The 13,763-nt window shown below is 51.8% G+C and overlaps 1 protein-coding gene across 1 annotated transcript in view; it reads left to right on the top strand.

Annotated features, from left to right (window-relative positions):
* The first annotated feature begins 403 nt into the window (after nt 1-403).
* Nucleotides 404-13,763, top strand: part of Pepd (peptidase D) — a 133,432-nt gene continuing 120,072 nt past the window's right edge. Inside the window, exons 1-3 of the mRNA XM_021168233.2 lie at nt 404-463; nt 9,195-9,378; nt 11,572-11,699. Of these exons, the coding sequence (XP_021023892.1) occupies nt 447-463; nt 9,195-9,378; nt 11,572-11,699 (329 nt within the window). The 5' untranslated portion in view covers nt 404-446. The remainder of the gene's footprint in view (nt 464-9,194; nt 9,379-11,571; nt 11,700-13,763) is intronic.

Genomic DNA, 13,763 nt, shown 5'->3' with positions numbered 1-13,763 from the left:
CCCACTTCTTGGCCCTGGCGTTCCCCTGTACTGGGGCATATAAAGTTTGCAAGACCAAGGGGCCTCTCTTCCCAATGATACAGAACTGGATCCCCATGGTTTCTTTATTCTTGTATGTTCTTCTCGCGGGTGGACCGCTACATACACACAAGGTCAGGGGCTAACCTAGAATCAATTGATCTCCTGTCTCAGGACACTTCTTCCCAAGAGGGAAAGCCTTCTGGGTTGCTGCTCAAGTTCCTTCTAGTTTCTTGTGGGAATCTGAGATGCTTAATCAGCTGCAGGACTCCTCCACTTAAGGGTGTGAAGTCCGGAGCTAGAGTGGGAGGGACTGAAGCCACCACGCCCATTTAAAACCCCGCCCTGGCCCCGCCCCGTCCGCCTCAGAAGAACCTTAGCGGGTTCAGCTGACGCCGCACTCCACGTGACGCTAGCGCCGAGTGAACATGGCGTCCACTGCGCGGTGAGTGCTGAGCTTGTCCCTTGTCCTGCCTGCGGCCCGCGTAGAGGTGGCCTGCCTCGGTGTTCCTAGCTGAACAGTGGGTGACAGCCTCCGAGCTCTGACTGGAGTTGCTCTGTGGCCGCGGGGTGCGGGCTGCACGCTTCTTCTCTGGGGCACCGGAACCGAGAGCCGGGCCGGACGAGTGGTACCTGCAGAGCCCCTGCATGCTTGCGGCTGCCCACTGGCCCTCGTGGGGCGGGGGAGGGTGGCTTCCCTGGAGTCCCGAGTGTGGCAGCCTCACCGTATGTGGCCGAAATGGGAGCTTCACAAATCTGTTCACTGCCACGCCCCTCCGATGAGGTGGCCAGCCTGGTCTGGGCGCCAGGTTCCCAGGCGCTTCCCCAAAAGTGAGGGAAAGTGTGAATAGTAATTGGAGTGGCTGTGGAATATCCGTTAATCAGGCCAGCACTTTCCTGATTCTTTCCTGGCCCAAACATCAGCTCCTCCGAGACACCTTCCCTTAATTATCTGATCAATTCTATACTGCCTGACTTTCTGTATGTCAGTTGTCTCCTCTCTAGCTCCAGTGCAGGCTTCATGCAGGCCTCAGTAGCCCAGTGCATTGCTCGGCTTAGGCTTGCCATAATTCTGTATGTCAGTGGTCCCGGACGGTTGGGAGGAAGTCTGGACAGATGGGCTCTATTCAGTGTCACGGAAGGACAGCTGATCAAAGGTTAAGAGATAAAGACTGAGAGAGTAGGGTACATCCCTGAACTAGTAGGTGTGGTGCTAGTGATTTCTCCAGACTTTGTCCTGGGGGAGCAAGAAGGATTGTCATCTGGAATCTGCTTTTTAAGAATTTTAGACAGGGTCTCACTATGTAGCACATGCTGGCCTGGGACTCAGATTCTTCCTGCTTTGCCCTTCAGAGTGCTGACAATCCAGGCACAATGGCACTACACCCTGCTTGAGATCTGTTATGTTTTGTTTTGCTTTGTATGAAGACCGGGTTCCTCTGTGTAGCCCTGGCTGTCCTGGAACTCACTCTGTAGATCAGGCTGGCCTCGAATTTGGAGATCCACCTGCCTCTGCCTCCCAAGTGCTGGGATTAAAGGGGTGTGTCACTACCACTTGGCTTCTTAAAGAGTCCCCCCCCCCCCATAGCATGAGCTGTGGTTTCAGCAGAAGAGGGTGTGGACCTGGTGGTAGGGGATGTTAGGAAGTGTAGGGGTAGAAGAGTGCAGTTCTCCACAGACTGAGTTTAGAACTGAAGCTAGTATGGTAAAACTAGTGGAGCAAATGCATCTCTCCGTATACAACGAGGGCAGTGGAAACAGTGCCATCTTAGTTGGCTTCCAAGGTTGGGAGAGCTTGGGACATAGCAGTCATGTAGTGACTGCCTGCGGTTTTCTAGGAACAACACTGGGCCATGAAAGCTAATGGACAGGTGGGATCTGTCATCGAACTCTGTGCCATCTAACTCTATCATCTAACTCTGATCTTGGTCTGTGCCAACAAGAGGTATGCGTTTTAGGATCTTTGCACTCGGTGATCTTTGAGTGAACTTGGGACGCTGAGACACACTTAAGGTGGAGAGCCCTGATAGGTCTCCAGGAGGCCAGGACCAGAACTGTGAACCCAGCCTTTGCCCCTCCGTTAAGAAGCACAGTGAGCAGTAAGGGTGGGCAGGCATCTGTCTGTGAGGTATCATCTGTCCTTCTGGGCAGGCCAGGTGGTCATAGGCAGGTCCAGCAGCTGTGTTTGGGTTTGAGACTCCAGGCTGGCTCAAGGCTTGCTTCTTTCTGGAAGATTCTCAGTCTGGGATAGGAACTCTGTCAGATCCTCAAAGGAAGCCTCATGAAGCCAAACTGATCCTTTTATAACTGAAAAGTGCCACAAATCTCGAGGAGGCATACTTATTAAGAAAGCTGACAGACGTGGGAGTTTCCACAGTTGGCCAAGGCCTCCTTGGGAAGAGACTTCTCAGAAGTGTTGAGCCTGAGTTAGGTCCTGTAAGGCCTTAAGGGGACAAGATTGAAGGATGTTCTATAGAAAGCTTGGCTCCCTGCTGCTACATTCATGTGACATATCGGCATGTCAGTTGTCTCCCCTGTTTGAGAAGTGCCAGGGTTGTAACCCAGGACTTGCTGTGCCAAGCCAAGTATTCTACCACTAAACTATATTCCCAGCTTTTTTTTTTCCCAGACAGGGACTATATAGGTCTTGAACTTATGATCCTTCTGCATAAGCCTCCAGGGTAATGGGATTACAGGCTTATACCATCATGTCTGACTAAGACTGGTATAATAAACCTCAGCTCATAGCCAAGGACTTCCAAGGAATCTGAGTTGGTTTCCTACAGAGTCCTGGTAATTCCTGGGAGCAGGAGGCTCATGAGAATCTCAAGTGTACCCCATATGAATTGGGGAGCAGTAGAAGCCCTAGGTAGCGTCACAAACTCACAATGAGATACTCTGTTAATTCTATGCACTGGTGGGAGCCATGCGTTGAGTTGTCTATGTACAGAGGCCGAACGCTCCAGGCTATAGCTGGACCTGTCTGCATTTGTTGCCCTCTGTTCTCCTTGTCCTGGAGCTTGCTCAGCTGATGGCCCTGGGATGCTCTTGTCTTCTAACATGATTAAAAGAATGTTCACAGATTTGCAGGTCCAGCCCGGATGGCTCCTCCTCCCAGAGACAGGCCTCCCATTGAAGGGTTTCTGCTCAAACCCCCAGAGAACCTCAATTTGTGTTAGTAGCACACATCTTCACATCTCCCCATCTTGAATAGCTGAGGGCTTGGTTTCTGTCATTCCTTTCCTGTTGTCTCTGGAGCCTAGGGAGCTATTTGGTTTGTATCCCTGGGGCCACCAACCTGATGTGAAATGGTGCCATTCAACCGAAAGAGATGTTTACCATATGAATTACTGTAGCATCCTGCTCTGCACTCTTGGGAGATGGCAATGGCCAAAGGAGAAGAGCTGTGGATAGGAAGGAGCACAGAATTCCAAAGGGTAGGATGAAGAACGGATTCTCACTCATCTGAGCGGCAATACTGTAGCTGCTGCACACACACCCCAGGGACCATCACAGGAGCTGCCCTGGGTGTGTGTGTGTGATGAGCTACCTGCTGTGCTGGGATAAGCATGCTGAACACAAAATGTTGTCAGGGTCAAAAGCTGTCACACCCTTATGTGAGCCTTGTACTTCTGAGCAAAGTCCCCATGCTTGCTCCAGAAAAACGGGTGAGTCTGTGGAAGCCAGGCTGGCCCACATGGCCTTTGGCCTCTTTGGTTCATCCCTAGGCTTGGTCTTCTCTCTACTCAGTCCTGTCTTTGTCCCTAGGTGTGTGTACTTGTTCTCCAGTCCTTCTCAGGAGAGAGGGAAACAGCTATGTGGCACTTGTCCCCTGCCCAAAGCCCCTCCAGTCCAGGATATCTTCCTGTAGTTAGGTAGCCAGTGGCTACCGAATATATCAGTGCCTGGCCATTCTTGTCTGGCCTTTTCCTCTGGGAGCTTATCCGTGTGGCTTCACATGGTAGCCCAGGGATCTTGTTATAGTCTGTGCCATGGAGCTTTTGAGTATTGATGAGGCCTATATGCTTGTCTTAGTCTATTTTCTGATGCTGTAACTAAATACCCAAGACAGGTGCCTTACAAAGAAAATTATTTTGGCTCACAGTTCTGGAAGCTATGTCAGCCGACAGCATCTGATGAGAGCCTCACTTGATGTTAGAACTTAGAGGGTAACATTGCATTGAAGGAATACGTATGAAAGGGATGTGCAGCTTTGCATAAAAGAGAGGTTCCGTGGCAAGACGGCCACCTTGTGACAACCCACTGCCTCAGTAACTGTAACAGTCCGTGGGACCTAACTTGTTCCCTTGAGACAGCATTAATTCCTAATCATCTCCCAGAAAGCCCCTGACCTTTTAAAGCTCCACGACTAATGTTAAGTGGAGACTTAAGCCTCTTCATGAACCTTGATGACAGACAAGGCAACAACCTCCTTTAATGCCATTTATTTATTAGCTCGGTATATCCAAAGGATTGCAATTGTGTAGCCCAGGCTGGCCTCTCAGTTTCAATCCTCCTGCCTCAGCCTCCCAAGTGCTAGGATGCCGCCACACTCAGCTGGGCGTAATGTTTTAAATTCCATTAAATAAATAAGGGATCACAAATTTATTTATAAGGGAAAACAAATTACATGGAAATGCGGCCGTCAAGATGTTAAGGGAATCTGTGATGTGGTCACGTGCGCTTTTATTGACACATTAATTAGATAACAGGAGCCTGGAGCAGGTCTAACAGGCACCTTGATTTTGAAGTCTTGACAGTTGAGAAAGTGTTCCAGCAATGCTGTGCTGTGAAAGCTCTGGTGAGCTCTGTGGGAGGCAGAGTCCTGGCGTGGCCGATACTCAGGCTAGCTGCTTGCACTAATAGTGAGTCAAATGTAAATTCGAATTATAAGTTAGAGAAAACAAAGAAATCATTTTTCATCAAGAAGATAAGGTGTTAATATTCTACCCACAGCTCTTTGCCCATGGGCCTTCCATCAGAAACCTACAGGTGGCCATTGAGGGCAAAGGAGAGGGTGGTTGTGCTGGCTACTTTTAGGTCAGCTTGACACAAGCTAGAGTTGTTTTGGAAGAGGGAGCCTCATTAGAGAAAATGACCTCACCAGATTTGTCTGTAGACAAGCCTGTGGTGCATTTTCTTGATTGATGATTGATGAGGGAGGGCCCAGCTCACTTTGGATGGTTCCACCCTTGGCTGGTGGTCCTGATGCTATCAGAAAGCAGGCTGAGCAAGCCATGGAGAACAAGCCAGTAAGCGGCACCCCTCCATGGCCTCTGCATCAGCTCCTGCCTCCAGGTTCCTGCCTGTTTGCATGCCTGTTCTGACTTCCTAGGTGATGAACAGTGGTGTGGAAGTGAAAGCCAAATAAACCCTTTCCTCTCCAACTTGCTTTTTGGTCATGGTCTTTATCACAGTAATAGAAGCCTTGAGACAGCGGCATAGGGAGTTTGAGACAAGGGTGGGCTGCAGGAGCTGTGGCCTGGGTTCGGCTCTGTTATTAGTCAGTCTGTTATTGGCCCTGGGCTGCCTCCTGGGTGTTGGTGGTTGGCCTGGGAGGGTCTGTCCTGTGGATGTCTTTAACCCTGAGCTGGTCCACCAGCCGCTCTGTTCCTCTCAGACATATCTATGCCCTGGCTGCACGCAGTGGAATGTACTTTGTTTCTTCCGGGACTCTGGAATGACATGCTTGTGGATTTGAAATTCCAAGGGTCAATTAACAACCAACCAACCAACTAACGAACAAACAAACCCTTCATCAGAAACCAGTTGGACAGCCAGGCCTAGAGGAGGGAGTCTGAGCAGGAGAATTGCAAGTTCAAGAACTTCATGGCTGACAGAGCAAGTTCAAGGCCAGTCTGTCTCAAAATAAAATGTTAAAAAAAAGGGGACGCCTGGGGATATAGCTCAGGGCCGGGTGTTTGCCTAGGATGTGTCAGATGCTGGGTTCAGTTCCCAGCATCACAAAAGGAATGAGCTGAGGTACTATATTAGATGAATTTACAGAGAGAAGTCACTCTTTGCTCTGGCCCTGACTATCCCTTTGAGGGTTTGATATCTCTGCAATCTTTGATCCTGAGGCTGTCCTGGAGTACTTAGTGACTGGAGCACGTGGCCTTGCCTGGTGGCTCAGGCTGAACTGGCTTTCTTTAACTCAGATAAGGTGGGTGGTGGTGTGACTGAGCCCCGTGGAGGCGTGAGTATCCCAGGGCTTGTTCCGAGGAGCCCCCTCAAATATAACGTGCTCAGCTGATCAAGTTCCTTATATGAAGCAGGCAGTAGACCCCAAGTCTGGGTGTCCAACCTTCTAGATGGGATGATCACATGCCGGGGACAGGTGTCACTTGGAGGTGGGTCATGTAGAGGAGAGCTGTGGGAGGCGAGGAAGCCCAGCCTAGCATTTCAGAAGTGGTACTGGAGGTGGGGCATTTTGGTCTGAGGCCATCCCGTCTGTGGCTGGAGTCCTTATGCATTTGCTCATGAGTTCCCCTCCTGTGCTGTGCTGGCCCCCTTCCATGGGTGTAACCCAGTAGATAGGAAGAGGGTGGGAGTACCCTGAGTGTGGGTGCTGGTAGGTGCACTTTCAGTTCCTGTCAGCCAGGCCAGCTGGGAGCCATGCTTACAAGGTGTTACTAGGATACTCCTGCCCTTTCACCCTCGTGGCTGAGAACAGCAAATATCAACCCCAGCTTTGTGGAGGTCCTGGAGGCAGGAAGGGCAGGTGCTGGGGGTAGGAGTGAGTATCTAGACCACCAGCGTATGGAGGTGCTCCCCACTCCTCCACCCTTCCTGCCTCCCAGCTGATGAATGGAGCTGTCATCGCACCTTGCAATGTCACAGTTGTCACAGTTGATGTGTCCCCCCCCCCCCCCCAAGCACTTGCTGTGTGTCAGGCATTGTGCTAGGCACAGGACACAGTGACTCAGACAGATCTAGGTCTATCTCCTGGAGGGCCTGTTTCAGTTAGGGTCCTGGTTGGTGCCAGGTGTTTGCTGCAACGGTGGTTTTTACAGATCTGCAGGAATGTAAAAAGAACCTGAAGGAGGGGAAGTTGTGGCTCTGCTCTGAGAGACTGGCACAGGCCATTTAGTTTTATGGCCTTCCATGGAAGGAGGGAGTTGAGGGAGCTCTGTGCTCGAGTTTTTCTCCTTCCCCACCCCCACCTCTCATAGGCTCAGCCTACCTGGAATCCGGAGGCTGGGAAGAGGCTATAGACTCACAGTCTATAGGTTCAAAGCACTGTGGATGGGTGGGATCTGGACGGCAAGTGGGGAGTCCTGCCTAGTGCTATGTGGGTTGAGTGGTGGTGGTCGGGCAGAAATGAGTCTAGGAATGCTTACAAGGTGGTGTTGGGGCCAGGGTATGGAGGAGGAATGTGTAAGGTGTGAGGGTCATGAGGCCTCTAAGATCATGGCTCCCCTGCAATGTGATAGGAGACTCACCATGGATGGTCCTTGTTCAGAGCCTACTCTGCTGCAGTAGCTCTGGCTTAAGCCTGCTCTTCTTCAACTCTGCCACTGCCCCTGACTGGACACTTCAGGGGTTCCCTGTTGCATACCCACACTTGTCTGACTTCTGGCTGCTTTGCTTGGTCTGCACACCTTCCTTCCCGGGTATCATTACCAGACATTGATACCAGTTCTTTGTCTCACCATGTCACATGTTACCTGGACAGCCACAAATTAAGTCTGTGCCTTGCACAGAGGAGGAGGCTGCTGAAGGGTGGGAAGCTCAGACCAAGAAAGCAGTGCAGAGTTTTTTTTTAAGTTGTTGTGATGGAGGTGGATCTAGACCACTTGGGCTAGTCCCCTGATAGGTGTGTGAGGGTGATGGGCCAGAGGTGGGATGAGAAGGCAGGGATGGCTTGAGCACCATCAGAGCACAGCTCCCTCTAGTGGCAGGAGGAGGCAAGGCTAGCTGCTATGTCAGAGGGCCAGGGCCTCTGCATGTAGGGGGACATGACTGGCCTGTGATGACAACAGATGGTATTTAAAGCTGAAGCATTGAATCCACGCAGCTACGCCCAGTGGAAGGAAGAGTATGGACCTAGTCCCAGGGTTCCAATACAGGTTGGCCTGGAAATGATGGGGAAAACAGAGGATGGAGGAGCCGTATCAGGTGGAGTTCAGCAGTATTGCGTACCAGTGTCATGGCTACAGAAAGGCCTGGTGAGAACCAGATCAGGATCCAGTATGGATTTAGGAGCATAGGCTCATTGTGGTCAGATGTACTGTTTTTGCTTAGGGGAGCGATGTGTAGGTCTTGGGATAAACTGGGGAGGGAGCATATGTTGTCAGGAGTGCCAGAGGCTTGGTTTTTGTTTAGAGTATTAACAGCAAAGTGGAGGAAGAAATGGATTGCTGAGAGGGATGAGGAAGTAATTTTCCTTTTTTTAAGGTCAGGTTATTATATGTCTGAATGTTGAACGTGTCCCAGTGGGCACAGTGTTGCAGAAGCAACCTGTGAATGGGTATGGGGGTATGTGGGGGGCTGTGCACAATCTGTGGGTGTGGCATGAGACCTGGGCATGAGCTATCTTACAAACCTAGGGATGCACATCTCCTAGTGAAGGCAGACCTAGCCCTTCCAAGCTCCAGTAGACTCTCCAGAACAGCAGCCTTGCTATCCTTGAAGGGTGCACTCTGCAGTTGCTGCTCACAGGGGCATGGTGCTGTGGGGCTGCACTGTTTGTGTATACTGAGGGGTTAGGCACGGGAACTACCAGTACAGGCTGTAAGGCTGGGAACGGATGTGACAGGGGGCAGAATGGTGAGTGCATGCGTGGTGTTGGCCAGTACTGACTGGATCAGAGCTCAGCTTTCCCACCTGTTCTTGAAAATCCAAAGCAGATGGCAGGCCCTGGAGGGTGGCATATAAGTGCTGTCTCCCCTGCAGAGGCTTTCCCACATAAGCCTTGCCCGCCTACCAGCTGAGCAGGTACAGTCACCCCTCATCCCCAGCTAAGCCAGGCACTCAGAAGCAGGAGGGTAGAGAAGTATGATGGACAAGCCTTGGTTGGCTCAGTGGTTGGCTCCGTGAAGGACTGTTTCTGGGTCCCAACAGGTTGAGGGTAGGCCGACTTACCACAGGTTGCCCAGAATCCTCTGCAGGCACAGACCACAGGTAATGGACACATGTGGGGAGGCGCTAACCGGCCTGTGCTCATGTCTCTGCAGCCCTTCCTTCTCCCTGGGGAATGAGACCCTGAAGGTGCCGCTGGCACTATTCGCCCTGAACAGGCAGCGCCTGTGTGAGAGGCTGAGGAAGAATGGAGCTGTACAGGCTGGCTCAACTGTCGTGTTGCAGGGCGGGGAAGAGATGCAACGATACTGCACCGATACCTCCATCATCTTCCGCCAGGTGAGCCGCACCTTGCCGTCATAGGCCTGCCAGGCATGGGGCTCAGGGCTGGACAGGGGTTGGTTCCAGGGGCCCCTAGAGGCAGCATGGGAGCAGGGATGCACATCTGGGGTCAGCACCACCAGCCTCACCTGTTGGGCAGAGATGTCAGGGTATAAAAAGATATCCTTGTGGGCACAGGCAGGCTAGGCTTCATGGAGGAGTTGGTGTTTGGAGTGAGCCAGGGTGGATTTGGACAAGCAAGAGGACAGTGTGCAGAGGAGTGGGTAAAACAGAGGGTGGTCTGGGCCACTGGCTGCAGTTTAGGGGGACAGCAGAAGCTACCGAGGAGGGGTTGCGTTCCTGAGACCAGATGCTGGCAGTTGACCTGCATGTGAGGGTTGTGTGACCTGCCTGTTCAGAGACCTCAGCCTTCATCTGGTTCGGTCAGTGCTCACACTTGGCACTGTGACTCGGCCTTACTCATCCCCTCCCCACAGCCCTGTATGGGAATTAGAAGCTCACTCACTGAGGTTCTGGAGCTATGGTGTGCAGCCGAGACCTCATGTACTTACCTGAGAATCACTGCAACACAAAGTCCTCAGGAGTAGCAACACTCGCCTAGGAAGCCAGGGTGACCCAGAGTTGGGCCTACATTCATTGAGTCATCATACCCACTTTACAGAGGAGGAAACTGAGGTCTAGGGGAACCACCTTGCCAAGAGGTAGACCTAGAGTTAGAACCCTATCTTTTAGCTGGGCCTGGTGAAGGCTTGTAATCCTAGTACTTGAGAGGGTTAATTAGTTATATCACTAGTTCAAAGCCAGCCTGGGAAACTTAGGGACACTCTACCTCAAAACAAAACACCCCCCCAAAAAAAACCAAAATAACTGAGAATGTTGTTTAGTGTTGGAGACCCTGCCTAAAATCTAGCAGTGAGCAGTGGGGGATATGTCTCAGTGGTAGAGCCCCTGCCTAGAATCCCTCAGTGAGGGGCTGGGGGTATGGCTCAGTGGTAGAGCCCCTGCCTAGAATTCCCCAGTGAGGGGCTGGGGGCGTGGCTCAGTGGTAGAGCACCTGCCTAGAATCCCTCAGTGAGGGGGTAGAGGTGTGGCTTAGTGGTAGAGCCCATGCCAAGCACATAGTAGGCTCTAGCTTCAATGTCCACTACAACCATCAATGCACGCACGCATGCTCACACAAAGTCCAACTCCGCAGCTGTGATTATTTTCTCTCTCAGCTTCCAGACCTAGAATGGAGACCAGAACTTTACTTAGAATGGGAGGTGGGGGCACAGAGGAATGTGAAGGGGCAGGTTGTATGGAAAGGAAGAGGCAAGGTCTGGCCTCAGGCTGGAACCTATCTATTGCAGCAGGACACAAATGGGCTATGATCCTCATGGCCCCATTGTCCTCATAGCCACAGGCTTGCAGTCCCCAGCTGCCGAGTATCGTGGTGGTCTCAGGCTTTTTCTGCCTAATCTTGAAGCTTCTAGAGCTTTATATATCTGTAGCTTAAAAAAATCATCACTTTTCTAAATTCAGCTGTGGGCTCCCTGATTGATGTCATTGTGGGTTCATCTGAGAGGAGCCCCTCCCCCACTTCATACCTTGGTGCCACCAGCTCAGTGCTTACTGCTGAACCTAGCAGGGACTGGTGCAGGGGAGGGACCCAGAATCTCCATTTGGGTAAAGATATTTTCTGTGGGTTTCTGAATTGAGCTTGTGCTTGGTGCTGTTGGCCTCTGGCTGCCATGGGTCTGGGAGGTGACCTGTAGGCGGATGAGGTAGGGACACTCAGGAGACCTGAATGGTGAAAAAAAAAAAAAAGAGTTTGGCTGGGGAAATGGCTCAACGGATAAAAGTGCTTGCTGTGAAGCCTGACAACCTGAGTTCTATCTGCAGGACCCATAAGGTAGAGGGAAGCAACCAGTTCTTTCAGGTTATCCTCTTACTCACCCATATGAGTGCTGTGGCACACACACCTGGACATAGACAGTGAATAGATAAATGTAATTAAGAAAGGGTGGAAAGCAGGGGCAGAGGGGCCCCGTCTGCTCTTGACAGACAGCAGCCTGGCAGGGTGTTCAACTGGCGGCTAGACTGGGAATCAGAAGTCTAGAAGGGGAGGTCTTAGTCTCTGCTCACCTGCCTCCGGTACCTCATGCTTCCATTCTGGTCATTGGGTAATGAGGCCCCTTGCTCCCTCCACAGGAGTCCTTCTTTCACTGGGCCTTCGGTGTCGTCGAGTCAGGCTGCTATGGTGTCATCGATGTGGACACTGGAAAATCAACCCTATTTGTGCCCAGGCTTCCTGATAGCTACGCCACCTGGATGGGAAAGTAAGGAGTGGTCCCTGCCTTGGCACCAAGCCTGCTGGGGATGAGGATGGGCTGGGGACAGGAGGAAGGGCCTTTGCTGGCAAGCTCTGAATCAGAGCCTTGAACCTCAGCTGGGAGGAGGGGGTCAGATCAAACCTATAGGTTGGAGGCATGGTTTACTGGAAAGCCCGGATTCCCTGAATAATAAAGATACCTGTGGCTTTTGGACCAGGCAGTGGTCTCTGCATGGGCTTGCTGGAGGTGTGTGTCGTCTGAGCCCCCTTTCTGAGGCTTGTTGCTTACATTTAGAGGTGTTACGAATGCCTACCTCTAGCCACAGATGAACTGTCCTTCCCTGGCTTCTCTGTGAGAGATGGTAGAGGATTAGGGCTGTCCATGTGAGGGGTTTGGGACCAGAGGCCGGGCTGAAAGCTCCCTGGGAGAGACCAGCCCACTTCTGTTCTCCAAGATACCTGGCAACGCTCCTGCCTGCTCATAGCACTGAGGCAGACACTGTAACCAGGGATGTTTGAACCAGGGATCAGAGAATCTTGTCTTCCAGTCTGTCATTTCTGCCTGGAGAGTGATTATTCCAGGCTAATGTGTAAATTGCAGCTTTTGCTATCTGGTGCCCCATCGTGCTCATTACCAGGTGAGCTGCTGAGTCTGTGGCTGTTTTGAGTGACATGGCACCTGGCTGCCACAGGGACTCTGAGCTCTTTGCAGAGGGCCAGAGCCCCTAAAGAGCTGTCCTCCATACCGTCTGCTTCATGTGCTGTCCCTCCTTCTCCAAGCAGACTGCACAGCATCCATTGCTGGTCCTGGCATCTCACTCTCTGCTGCCTCGGGGGCCTGGGGGTCAACTCCACAGTTCGGCATCATTTCTGCTTCTAGGTCACTTGGCAGCATCCCAGGTTGGCTCTGGGCCATCCGCTTTGCTGTGGAGATGCAGCTGAGACAGAGTTGGCAGCAGGAGAGACGCAAGCTCTGGTTTCCCTGTGAAGTTTTCTTAGCTTACCTCTTGGGAGGGACCATGATGGAGTAGGGAGAAGACTTGTCTTGCTTAGCTGCCTTTGTGGTACACGGGGCTGCCGGGGAGAAGCCATGCCGGATCCCTCCCTAGCTTATATTCCATCTGCAGCCAGATCCTTACCACTTCTCTGCTTTAAAGAGGAAACAGGTTCAGTGTGCTGGGGAGGCCTGTTCTTGTGGGAGCTGTGATTACAAGTAAGGCTTGCCTGTGGTCTGTTGTGGCCTCTAGATGATGGCATGGGGCACTGGTGAGTGAGTCTAGCTCAGATTCCTTCCTAGGATCCACAGTAGCACTATAGTGGTGTGTTGGTGTGTTGGTTACATTTGAGAGGCCAGCATGAGGTGATGATGTTGCTAAGAGTGCAGTAAGATTGTTCCTAAATGGCTGACCTGGAAGTCACTGTGCCATCCCAGGTTGGCAATGAGCTTGTAATCTTCTGTCTGGCTGGACAGGTGGCATCTCTTTCACTCCTGCTTGACCCTGGTTAGGAACAGTATGTTGCTGTGGTTCTCTCTAGTGGAACATTCTTCCCCTGGAAGGCAGCTGCCCTACCATGAGGAAACCACACTCTCCTGTGTGGAGAGCCTCCACGGGTGCAGCGCCAGCCCTCAGTGTGGATGAGCCTCTAGATGACTCAAGGCTTCTGCCGAGGTCATGCTGTCATGGAGGTCAGCAGTGCTGCCTAGGCTCTGTCTCGCTTCCTGACCCTGAGAGTCTACACACTAATGACCTTTCTCATTTCAACAAAATTCCCGACAGGAGCACCCTAAGGTGTGTGTGGGGGGGGATGTATCTTGGTTTAGTGTCTCAGAAGGCATGGCTCATCATGGCAGGGAAGGCTTGACAACAGGGCCTGTCAGTGGGAGTGTGGCATCACGTCATGGCAGCAGTCAGGAAGCAAAGAATGGGACCAAACAGGTGGTGAGGCTGTAACTCTCACAGCTTGTCCCCAGTTCCCAGCTAATAAAAGTTCTGCCACCTTCCAGCATAGCACCTAGCTGGAGACTGGATGTTCAATCACATGAACCTCTGGGGGACAGCTCAGATTCAAA

Source organism: Mus caroli, unplaced genomic scaffold, assembly GCF_978045245.1.
Source record: "Mus caroli unplaced genomic scaffold, Mus_caroli_1 scaffold_8, whole genome shotgun sequence".
In the NCBI taxonomy this organism is placed as follows: Eukaryota; Metazoa; Chordata; class Mammalia; order Rodentia; family Muridae; genus Mus; species Mus caroli.
Note: the sequence above shows the minus strand (reverse complement) of the source record. Positions and strands in the feature narration are given on the sequence as shown.